This window comes from Elephantulus edwardii, unplaced genomic scaffold (assembly GCF_000299155.1).
Source record: "Elephantulus edwardii isolate Elephantulus edwardi_28Jun2011 unplaced genomic scaffold, EleEdw1.0 scaffold00004, whole genome shotgun sequence".
Taxonomy (NCBI): domain Eukaryota; kingdom Metazoa; phylum Chordata; class Mammalia; order Macroscelidea; family Macroscelididae; genus Elephantulus; species Elephantulus edwardii.
Window position 1 is genome coordinate 2,467,964 of NW_006399754.1, and position 12,864 is coordinate 2,480,827.

At 40.1% G+C, this 12,864-nt stretch overlaps 1 protein-coding gene and 1 pseudogene across 2 annotated transcripts in view; one reads left to right on the forward strand and one right to left on the reverse strand.

Moving 5' to 3' along the window:
• The window catches only part of LOC102874232, a 3,359-nt pseudogene extending 2,640 nt beyond the window's left edge, over positions 1-719 (forward strand).
• RCBTB1 (regulator of chromosome condensation (RCC1) and BTB (POZ) domain containing protein 1) overlaps positions 1-12,864 on the reverse strand; it is a 36,905-nt gene that overhangs the window by 5,669 nt on the left and 18,372 nt on the right. For both annotated transcript variants that reach the window (XM_006879505.1, XM_006879506.1), the window contains 3 exons: positions 9,817-9,943; positions 6,004-6,155; positions 5,354-5,484 (listed from right to left, as the gene is read on the reverse strand). In XM_006879505.1, coding sequence (XP_006879567.1) covers positions 5,354-5,484; positions 6,004-6,155; positions 9,817-9,943 — 410 coding nt within the window. The remainder of the gene's footprint in view (positions 1-5,353; positions 5,485-6,003; positions 6,156-9,816; positions 9,944-12,864) is intronic.

A 12,864-nucleotide genomic window follows, 5' to 3' on the forward strand; every position in this document is an offset into this window, starting at 1 on the left:
TCACCATTTCCTTCACCTGCTCCCCCCACTGACCAAACTGTGCAGCTCTGCAACTGCATCCTGGCCCATCCTCACCCTTCTGCCCCAAACCCTCACCTCCTTATACCCCCAATATGTTTTTCCCAATAAAGAAAAAATATTAATAAAAAAAATTTTAAAAAAAGAAAACCTAGAGCAACAAGTGCTCAGCTAGGAAACGCATTGTGGAGAGAAGAAAAGTGCATCTCAGCCCTGAACACTGTAGTAACTTTTATGTGGAGCAGTATGGGAAAATGTTTTTCCCTAATTTAACAGCATACATGAATTCTGGACCACTGGTTGCCATGCTATTGGCTAGACATAAAGCCATCCCTTACTGGAAAGAACTTTTGGGACCAAGTAATAGCTTAGTAGCTAAGGAAACACATCCAGACAGTCTAAGAGCAATTTATGGCACAGATGATCTAAGGAATGCACTTCATGGAAGTAATGACTTTGTTGTAGCAGAAAGAGAAATTAGATTCATGTTTCCTAAAGTGGTGATTGAGCCAATTCCAGTTGGACAAGCTGCTAAGGATTACCTGAATTTGTACGTAATACCAACTCTGCTTAAAGGTCTCACAGAGCTGTGCAAGCAAAAACCAGCAGATCCTTTTATCTGGCTAGCTGAATAGCTGCTGGAAAATTATCCCAACAAACCTAAACTTAGTCATCGTCCAGTTACAGAAGAACCTTATTAAAATAAAGTCCTATAGAAAAAAAAAAGAAAACCTAGTAGAAAATTTGACAACACGTTTATAAATCAAATATCTAATGATTCTCAGCTTACAATTTTTTAAAAAAATACCATTCTGTTATATTTAAATTTTACTGTGGAAGTAATCAGTGAACATTAATGTTTTAGAGCAGCTGACAAGTTCAAAGTTTACTTTTATCTTTTTCTCTTCAGAAAGAATTATTTTCAAAGGGTACAAGGACATGGATAGCAAATCTCTTAACTACTGTCGTCAATACAATGTTACTGCTTTAGGTGTCTGCATAAAAATCCACATGCAAACAATTTTGCTGGGAGAGGGAGGCCTGGAGTGACTCTTATAGAAAAGAGAAGAGACATAAGCAGCAGGGAGTGTCCGTCTACCCAGCATGTGATTCCCCAGAGCCTGGCAGAGAATGAAGAAAAAGGTGTCCAGAACCCTGAAAGCTAACTTCTGAAGACAGCAGGTTTTGTAGTTAATTTCTAATTTGACTTAGTAGGAGCTTTTCCAACAACTACTATAGTTAAGTGAGTTTTAGTTTTAATTCTAAATACCTTATTTTAATTTGCTTACTACATACTTATTTTGGAAGCAGGAGTGGCATCCACTTCCATAATAGCTTGCCTCTGGAAACCCTATGAACCTGGAGAAAGGATGAAAGTTATACAGGAGGTGTCCAAGACTTGCGTTCATAGGGTCACTACGAGTTGCCTGCGACTTGATGGCACTTAACAACACCATCACCACAAACAGTAGCAGCAGCATAGAAAGAGAGAGCAGTTGGCCTACCAGACAGAAAGCCATGCTCCCAAGCCAAAGGTGGGTGATTCTACTCTGTGTTCCTTGGGTCTGCCTTTAATTGTTTTTGACGAAACATTCTTCTAGGTCATGTAACCCTGGTATGTCCACTTGCTGTACAGAGGTAACTTGTGGTTGCTGTGAAGCCAAACACTGTGACACTGATGAGTCAAATGCGAGAACGGTTACCCATGGTGGACAGTGTTTGGTGGAGCTCCCTGATTAAAACAAGCTTGGAAGCAGAAGTGGCATCCACTACCACAATAGCTTGCCTCTGGAAACCCTATGAACCTGGAGAAAAAACGAAAACTTATATAGGTGGTATCCAAGACTTGCGTTCATAGGGTCGCTATGAGTCGCCTATGACTTGATGGCACTTAACAACAACAACAACAACAACGTCATATTTATTATAATACTAAGGAAATAAAATAGCAAAAGTACATAATTAATGACAGAACTCCTTTGTGTCTCTCTTTTGCATTCGCCTGTCATTGCTAGCAAGTCAGAACTGACTCATAGCTGACTCTCCAGTGGCTTTTCCAAAACTGTAAATAGAAGAGAGAAAATGAAGATGGCAGAGTGCCCATCTGTCTCCCTTGGAGCCGCCGGTGGACTAGAACCACTAGAGAGGCACTGTCCTTGGCTTGGCAGTACAGCACCCTAAGAACCGGGCCACCAGAGTTCCTATGCTGTGCCGCTGAGTCCGAACCTACTCAAAGCTGACCCTGCAGCAGGTTTTCAGAGGCTGTAAACCGCATGGGAAAAGAAAGGCCATCCTCTCCCATGGAGGAGCTGGTGGACTTGAACTGCATGTGTATAAGCTTGGCCACCAGACCTCCCTAGAGCTCCTTATGAGAAGCCCCAAATTATACTCCTACTTCACAAACTCAAAGTGAAAGAAACAAGCAGAAGTGGTTCTTTTTCTTTGTGTCCTCCCTTTTCTCATTTTCCTATGAAGTGTACATAAACGGCAGGAGTAACTGTGACACTCTCTGACACTTGACGTGTAGAAGACAGTTTGGGGGCTTTTCTTGTGTATTTTGAGTTTTTCAAGAAGCACATCTTCATGGCAAGGTATCTCAAACATACTCATTCGTTCAGTTAATTCAACAAGCATTTCTGAGAGCTGACTATATGCCCGCTCTGTGATGGGCTCTGGGGAATCACATGCATTATGGTCTCTCTAAAGGAACAGTTTGTGATGTATTTATATTTAATATAAGAAAAACTAGTAGGGAAGACTAGCTGGCATGTGTCAAGGAGGCATAAGGCTTTTTCTGGGGCAAATTTTAGCTGAAGGAAAAAATGAAAGCGCCCACAACTAGAACCAAAGATGTTTGTTTTCGCCCAGATTTTCTGTCTGGTATTGGTCAGCAAGGTCTTAACTCAGCTGTTTGAGGTAGACAGGTAGACAGACAGACAGAAAGACAGACAGACAGGCAGACAGACCAAAGATTCCATGATCAACCACCAAATAGGGTGAAACTCTGTGAGACTCAGTTTAAAATCTTATGATTTGGTAGAAATAAAAGCAACAGTACTCCGTCTAACATACTTTGGACATGTTGTGAGGAGAGACAGGTCCTTGGAGAAGGACATCATGCTTGGGAGGGTGGAGGGACAGCGCAGGAGAGGAAGGCCCTCTATGAGGTGGATTGATTCAGTGACTGGGATAATTGGGATGGGAGTGTCAGAGATAGCACGATTGGCACAGGACAGAGCGGAGTTTAGGGCTGTTGTACATAGGGTCGCTATGAGTCGCAAGCGACTCGACGGCACATAACAACAGCAAACAACAACTTCTAATGGAGAAGTTTCTGGTGTCACAGGATAAGACAGAAAAGCTATTCCTCCTTTTTTTATTAAAAACAATTGATTTGATCATCATCCCATATCCTGTCAGCTCCAGAGCAAGCTGGGGATATCTGAGTTTATCAAATACTTATAATCTCAAATCACAAATAGGATACACTTTGAATACATAAGGCATTATGGTCCATTTTAATCTCTAAATGCATTACGCATAAATGTCATCCTCTGCTGTGCTTCGGAGGGCACAGCAGATCTCTGCAGAAGCCTGATCAGTGACCTGGCACCACACATTCCGCCCTGTCAAATGATGACAAAATACCTGTAAGAAAAGGCGATTATGCTATTTGAGGGGGTCAGCTTAGCTAGACATCTTGAATGTCCATGACTATTCATCTTTTTTAATTTGTAAAAGATGCAGTATCAGCCATTTACACACTAATTATTCCTCATGTGCCCTTTACAAGCTACGGTCTTCACTCAGTTCAATGTTTACTATCAAGTGCCTAATACTTGCCAAGCATTAGCGGGTTTGCAGGTGAAGAAAACAATTCCTGCTCAGAGGAGCTTACAGCCTTATGCTTTGTCTCATAATTCTAGGTCACACACACAAACAGAATTTCCGACTCTAGACCCATTTATTCCTAAATCCTCTAGTGCTCCTCAAATCCCAGATCAGGAACTTAATCCAGCCACCTCCCCCTGCCACCATCCTCATATAGGAGGTGCAAATTAGAGTCAGGCACTGACAGAACCTCAGCGCATAAACAAATAGAAATCATTTACATCCTTGGCTTATGACAACGCAATCAGGGAGAGAGAGTAGAGCACAGTGGGTTTTGAAAAGGTGTTGTTGTTGTTGTTGTTATGTGCCATCGAGTTGTTTCCGACTCATAGCGACCCTATGCACAACAGCCCTAAACCCTGCTCTATCCTGCGCCAACCGCACCGCCTCTGACACACCCATCCCGATTACCCCAGTCACTGAATCAATCCATCTCAAAGAGGGTCTTCGCCTCCTGCGTTGTCCCTCAACCATCCCAAGCATGATGTCCTTCTCCAAGGACCCGTCCCTCATGTCCAAAGTATGTCAGACGAAGCCCCAGAATCCTTGCCTCCAAGGAGTAGCTTGGTTTAATCCTCTCCAAGATAAATCTGTTTGTTTTCCTGGCAGTCCGGGGTACATTCAGTACCCTTCTCCAGCACCACAGCTCAAAAGCATCCACTCTCCTTCTGTCCTCCCTAGTCACTGTCCAACTCTCTGATGCATAACAAGCAATTGCAAATACCATGGCCTGTATCAGGCGCACCTTAGTCTCCAGAGAGACACTGTTGCTCCTGAGTACCTTAGAGAGGTCCCTAACAGCAGACTTTCCCATCGCGATACGCTTTTTGATTTCCTGACTGCTGGTGCCAAGAGTGTTGACTGTGGAGCCGAGCAAACTGAAGCTGTGAACACTCTCAATCTCTTCGTCATCCATCCTGATGCTGCCAATTGGTCCAGTGGCGAGAATCTTTGTCTTCTTGACATTGCGCCTTAGTCCATACTGAAGGCTGCAGTCCTTGACCCTTCGGAGCAAGTGCATGAGGTCCTCCTCAGTTTCAGCAAGCAGGGTTGTGTCATCTGCATAACGGAGATTGTTAATAGACCTTCCACCAATCCTGATGCCACAATTCTCATAGAGCCCAGCCTCTCAGATAATCTGCTCTGCATACATGTTGAAAAGGTAGTAGTTTAAAAGGTAGTAGTCCAAATAAGTGTGATACTTTGTATTTCAAGGTGCAAAACTTAAGGCCCTGAGCTTATTAAGGATGGAAGTAAAAGAACTTTGAAAATATGTGCAGAGAGTAAAGCAGTGGCCCAACTTTATTAAGTACCTGTTAGTTCATTAACTCCCTGAACAGAACCAAAGACACTCAGCACCTCCCTGTCTCAGACAGGAAGGAGGACTGGGGGCGAGGGCACACGTGAGCTACAGATAGTTTTGGTTTCCAGGTTGTTTTGTTACCTCTGCATCGTATCTGACAGCAGCAGAGAATAATGAGAAGGCGTTCTCCACGGTAATGCCTCGCTTGATAATGTGCTGGCAAAGCTTTTTCAGTCTGTTTTCACAGTAAGATGTTGCCAAATCCAGAAGACCTACAAGTAAAAAAGTGTGGGAAGATTGACTCAAGTTCACAATATTTTCTTATAATTTTCAAACACTGATAATTTCATTTTAGTGAACAGTTATGTACATTAAGTCAGCAAATGTTTCTTCTCAACCAAACTGTGAATTTTGCCAATTACATTCTATTTTTTCTACTCCTAACCTCCCCCACCTCCAAAGCATACCTCTCCTACACAATTCCTTCGGGAATGAAAGAAACCAAGAATGGAATTTCCCTTTCATTTGGTTTTCAAGTTCAAAATAGTTTTCCACTGCCCCACAAAAACATTAAGTTAAATCTTAATTAGCAACTTTGTTATTAAAAGATTAAGTTCTTAGTAATAAATAAACTGTATCCACAATAATAGTAATAATTATATCCTTTAAATCTTTCAAAAAATATTCCATAAAAGCCAATAAGACAGACTTTTTTACATTTCAGAGATATAAGGACACAAGGGAAGACATTATTGCTTATGGGGTGGCCAGGCACAGGGTAGCCGAGGTACCTATAGCATCTTCAGGTGGCAGATCAACTGCGTCTGTGTACAGGTACTGCAGGAAGGCACGGTACACGGGGTAGGAAAACTGGTCTATTTCTATCACCTCCTCCGAGTCCTCATTCCAGTAAGAGTGGAACATGGATCGAAAGTGCTCGCACCTAAGGCCGAAGAGCAAAATTTCCTAATTAAGGTGATGAAATCAGACACTTACTAGAGGCCTCCATCCTTAACTACCATCACCGGGCCGTACATTCCAGGATCACGAGTAGTTAATGCTCTGAAGACATTCTATATGCAAAGGTTTTTACTTCTCATTTTGTTGTAGTTGAAAACATATACCAAATTCCCAGTCTGTGTGTGTACATTTCAATGACAACAATTACATTCTTCAAGTTGTGTGCCCTCCTTTCTTAACGGCTCTTCCCTAAAATAACCCTCAATACCCACAATGCTTCTTACTGAGCCTTTCCAGTTGCTGTCATCTGTTGGACCTTATATAAATAACTCTTTATATATGGGATCAAACAGAAAACAGCAATTTGAGAGATTACACAGGAATCTAGCGCAGTGGGTTAAGAGACAGGCTACTAACAGAAAGGTCAGCATTTCCAAGCCACCAGCTGCTCCCCCGGTGAAAGATGAGGCTGCAGTTTGCTCCGGTGACGGTTACTGATTGATAACCCTGGGAACCCTGAGTGGCAGTTCTGTCCTTCAGGGTCTCAATGAGTCAGAATTGACTCAATGGCAGTGGGTTTGAGTTTGGATTGGAGAGTTCTGTGAAAAGAGCATAAAGCTAAAGGCAGTCATTATTTACTAACTAAATTAAACTGTTGTGTGGTTTAAAGAACACTTTCAGAGGATATATTTTTTGCTTATGGTTTAAAGGTTATCTCAGGGGTTCACCCAGTTTCAATGACCCCAGAAACTCCACTTGGATTTTAAATTCTGTTCTGCATTTCCTCCCTTCTGATCAGGATTTTTCTCTACAATTCCTGATCCAGATATTAAGTAATAGTATCCAGGTATATCCAGGTCTTCTGGTCTCATATCAAAGGAAGGAGCTGTTCATGGAAGCAATAAGCCACACAATTCATTTCCTCTTCCTATTGCTGACTCGACATCCTCTGTGTCCAGGCAAACAGAGACCATCACTTCTGGATGGACATTTCCAATTAAATCTTAAATATCACCCTAGAGCTTACAGGGATCTAGCATTGAATAAGACTATTGTTTCTATTTAACAGACTCCTCCCACAGCACATCTATTATCAATTTTTTAAAAATGTCATACAGAGATAACATCTTAAACAATAAAAAGAATGAAAATTCAAAATTGAGAGCTTTTAGCCTTTGAGTGTATGTCAAAATAATTTCAACGATCTGTATGTTTTTCGTCAGAATATTCTTTAAAGCTTTTTAAACATTAACCGAGTTACAGTAAACATTATTGCTCCATTGTCTTATAAAAGAGTTTTTCTTCTTTCCTGATTCACTTTCAAGAAACTTAGTTTCACTTTGTTCTTTGTTTATTTCCTCTCAAGCCTATCATTATACATGACTTTTCAATTCCCTTAAAACATGGCACATCATTTTCTAAGAAAAATTTTAACTAACTTTCAAAAAGTTGGGTTTTTTTACATTTTATTTTATTTTATTATTTTTGTATGTGTACCGTCAAATCGGATCTGACAGGTACAGGAGGAGACCGCCCCTCCTTCTCCAGCAGAGTATCTGGTGGATTTGAACCCCGTACCTCTGGGATTACAGTGCAGCTTCTTGCCACTAGTCCACCAGAGCTCCCTTCAAAAAGATATTTGTAAATGACAACTTTACCCCTTAATGATCTGAATTCTTGTGCCTCTCTGTTATGGTAGGCTCAGAGAATAACAGTTTAAATGGTTATTAATAAATGCACAGTTGACTCTTGTGTGTACCAAGGGATCCCTCTTAGAAACTCATTGCCATCAAATCAGAACTGACTGACAGCTGACACTCCACTGGGGTTCTGAGGCTGTAAATTACACAGGAGAAGACTGCCCATCTTTCTCCTGCAGAACCACTGGCTACCACTTCCTATATTCAAAAAAGTTTTCTTGACCAGAAGCCTAACATTACTAACTATAAAATTTTTCTGCACAGGGAAAATTTCAAATAAGATATATCCTTTTTTCACTGATACTTTTTAATACTTTTTTTAACCATACAAGCACATTTTTCTTTTTTTTCCAATTTTTTAATTGTGATTTTAACAAAAGTTTACAGAAAAGTTGCATTTTCATTCATTCACTGTTACACAGTGAATATACCATAGTTTTTTAATCCATTGATTTGTTGATGGACATTTGGGTTGCTACCATCTTTTTGCTATTGTGAATAATGCAGCAATAAACAAAGGTGTGCACATATCAAGCAAACACATGAAGAAATATTCAAAATCCCTAGTTCTCAGAGATGCAATTCAAAATAATTATAAAATATCATCTCATCCCAGTAACAATAGCAAAGTTCAATAAAGCAGCAAACAACAGATGCTGGTGAGGTTGTAGAAAATATTGGAACCCTTATTCACTGCTGGTGGGAATGTCAAATGGTACAACCACTATGGAAGGTGGTCTGGCACTTTCTCAAGAAGTTGGAAATAGAAATATCATTTGACCCAGCAATTCCACTACTGGGAATATACCCTAAAAAAACCAGAGGTACCCTCCATATAAGTACATTTTTCAGTGGAAATAAGTATTCATAAGTGTCTATATTTAAAAATACACATCCTTGGAGCTCTGGTGGCCTAGTGGCAAGAAGCTGCACTGTAATCCCAGAGGTGTGAAGTTCAAATCCACCAGATGCTCTGCTGAAAAAGGAGGGACAATCTCCTACTGTACCAGTCAGATCTGATTTGGTGGTATAGTCACAAAAATAATAAAATAAAAATTTAAAAAAAATACACATCCACCAGATGCTATGCTGGAGAAGGAAGGACAATCTCCTCCTGTACCAGTCAGATCCAATTCAACAGTACACAACAAGAAAACACACACACACACACTCAGAGACACAAATATTTTTCTATTTTACCTATAAGGTACTTTCATACACACAATTTCTTAATTAGTAACTGTGGAAAAGTTATTATGCTTGTATCAACTTACTGATATTAGTTCAAAAATAGGAAATTCAGAGCATGGTAATGGATTTATAGCAGGCCCGTCTCTGTGGGTCTTTCACAGTGTACCCATCCCAGAATAAACTACAGCCTCACACCATTGCCCAGACTCTTTTTCCCACACACGACGAGCACTGACAAGGGCTGTACACTGAGAAGAAAACAACCCAAACTCAATGCCACTACATCTATTCTGATCCTATAGGTTAGAGGAGACCTGCCTGTATGATTCCCTATGAATCTTTAGAGGCAAACGGCCCCATCTTTCTCTGTCAGGAGAGCTGCTAAATCAGAACCAGTGATCTTTTAGTTAGCAGCAGCCAACCCTTTGACCACTGCTCCATCACGGCTCCTGCAGGAGTATCAAGCAGTGACAATTCTCTCTACTGCCACAGCTATTTTTTATCAGTTTCTATTTTATAGGACAACAAAGAAATAGTTTTTGAAAAAAAAAAAAAAAAAAAAAACAACAACAACAACAAACAAACCAAGAAAGTAAAGTTATTGTGCCTAAGCTCAAGCAGAAGGTCCCAGTCCTGGCAATGGCAAAGCACTCAGAAGTCAACATAAAGGCTGATGGTTTGAATCTACTAGCTGCTTCTTGGAACTGACTCGAGGGTGGTGACTTTGGTTTCTGGAAGCACATGCAAGAGTACCTGATTTTTAAAACCGCTTTATGAACATGAATGTATTTCCCATCAATCCGAAACTTCAGATCAGCAGTTTCTGGACTATCAAATTCTTGCTTCAGTGACTCTGCAACAGTTAAGAAGTCTTCATGCTCTGCAGATAATAAGCACATTATTAACAGAGAGCTGGAAAGATACACAAAATTCAAGAATTTTAAATGGTGTCAGCATGGGAGATAATGCTACTGTTTTAAGAGAGACTTATTTGAAAAATCAGTTTCAAAGTACTAATACTATATATTGTTGTTGTTGATTGTCATCGAGTCAAGCATGACTCACAGCGACCCTATGAACAAAAGGCCTGAAGCCTTCTTATAACTATTGCCATTTATCAAGGTTCATAGAATTTTCAGAGGCATGTTGCTTAGAAGTGGATGCCATTCCTGCTTCCAAAATACTATATATACCTGGAGTTTATAAACTATCAAAAAGATGCAGTGTAAATACTGGAAAAGACTAACTACATTGAATATTAAGTTAGATTTGACAGATGTACATTTTAAAAAGAAAGAAAATGTTACAGGCAGTTCATACAACTATTCTCATCAAACCTGAGTACTAGTTCTCTATAGGACTAAGAATTCATAAATGGTCCTTAACTAAACATGCACAGTATTTTGTTCTGCTTTGAGATAGTTTAAATACTTGTACAATGTAACTCAAAAGTCCCAAGAAAAACAACAATGAGATAGCATCTCACCCAAGCAACAATAGCAAAGTTCAAAAGCAGCAAACAACAAATTCTGGTGATGTTGTGTAGAGACTGGAACTTTTATTCACTGCTAGTGGAAATGTCAAATGGAAGGCAGTCTGGTGCTTCTTCAAAAAGTTGGAAATAGAAATACCATTTGATCCAGCAATTCCACTTCTGGGAATATACTCAAAAGAAACCATAACCACTATCCCAGATGTATGCACACTCATGTTTATTGCTGTTATTCACAATAGCAAAGAGTTGGAAGCAACCCAAGTGACTATTAACAAACAAATGGACAGAAAAACTATGGTACATTCACACAATGGAATATTATGCAACACTGAAAAAAATGAACTAAAAAAACCCCCAAAACACAAAAACCCCACAACAAAACAATAAACTCCTAAAACATTACACAACATGGGGAAGCCTGGAGGACATTATGCTGAGTGAAATATATAGTCACAAAAGGACAAATACTGCACAACACCATTGTTATAGAATAAGAAGGGGGGAAGGGGAGGTGTTGGGAGAGAATGGAAAGAGTGGAGGAAGAGCGGGTAGGTAATGAACACTGCATTAGAACAGATGAAGGGAAGAATTCTCCAGAAGGAACATACAATTATGGATTATATATATGTATGAGAACAAGGGGTGTATTACGGGGTATACTGGAGACACAGGAAGAAAAAACATGAATAAAATAAAAAAAGTTACAAGAAACGAAACTTCTTCCTTAAATAGTAAGGCTAACCAGGTACACTCTCAAGCAAAAAAACACTTTTAACAGATGCAGGAAAGAACTGTTTAAAAGGAATATATGATTAGGCATGATTTGTATAACAACAGTCCAGAATAAGAGGTGCATAACAAAGTAGACTGGGGCAGGCGAAGGAAATTATGCTACAATGAATGATCTTTTTTTAAAGAAGTGAACTGGGAGTGGTTGGGCAGGGAGAAAAATGTGCAACAATGAATGAATGAAAATTAAACTTTGCTGTAAACTTTAAATAAAATCATAATTAAGAAAAAAAGAAAGAAATCCTTTTCCCTAAGGCCCTGGAATCTAAACATTTCTAATAACCCTAAAAGTCAACACACGAGCAATGATCCTTGCACACTATCTAAAAACAGGGCAAATTTACTTAGCTACACCATGTACTCAAACAGAAAGCTTTTACCAAAACATGTGACCACATTGCCTGATAAGGAGCAAGTTGTTATAGGTTAAGTAGACTGTTATTATTACAAAGAAAAGTAAAGGTGCCTGTGCAAGTTCACGTGCAAACTCTTACGCTTTATATGAATGAAAGAAAGGATGAAGTTGAAGGTGGCAAATGGAGAAATAAAAAAAAAATTCTCAGGGGAGCTCTGGTGGCCTAGTGGCAAGGAGCTGCAACTACAATCCCAGAGGCACACGGTTCGAATCCACCAGATGCTCTGCCGGGAAAAGGAGGGACAATCTCCTCCTGTGCCAGTCAGATCTGATTTGATGGTACACTCACACAAAAATAATAAAATTTTTAAAAAATTCTCAAAATCCTCATCAGACCCTGGCAAAGCTGCTCAGGACTCAGGAAACAGGGGTGCCCAAGAGCTACAAAATGAGAAGGGCAGTTTAGTCAAAGAACAAAGCTGTCCTAGTTGGGGAAGAACCTTCTGTCTGTAAGTCTCCTAGTGTTTCCAGGAGACTCTGAAAAGAGGCACAACACCTGGCGGAAGCTTAAATAATGAGCTTTATTCTCACTATCGCTCAAGGACACACCATTTGTCCAAACTCCATTTCCTTAACCTACAGTCTTCAACTGACCCTCACACCAGCTACAGCTCTCCCAGCTGTGAAGAAGAGGCCTTGAGCCCGCAGGGCTGGACCATCAGTGAATAAAATGATATTACCAGTCTGGGGAATGGGGCAGAATCCAGGGGTCTGGACATTGGCATTTAGTCATAAATGAGATTCTTTCTCTTCTTTATTGTTCAGACTAGTATCTCCTTTTAGAGAATATGCCTTGAGGGTGTGAATACATCACAAAATTTTCTTCCTAACACTCAGCTGATATTATAAACTAAGAGAAAAACTTTTTGAAACTAAAAGAAAACAACTTTTTGGTGAGTGAAACAGAAGGGTTATTTTAGGAGATCTGTGCAGCACCCGTGTTTTTCCAAATTAATATATTAATTTGTTGGGCCTGAAAAGGAGGTTCTTTCAAGCAGAGCGGATGGGAATGCCTGAAGATATGATGGCGGGGCGGGACCAGCAGTGCTACGGCTGAGCGGGCCACAGATATGTGGTTATTTGGTGAACTCTATTTTTTTTT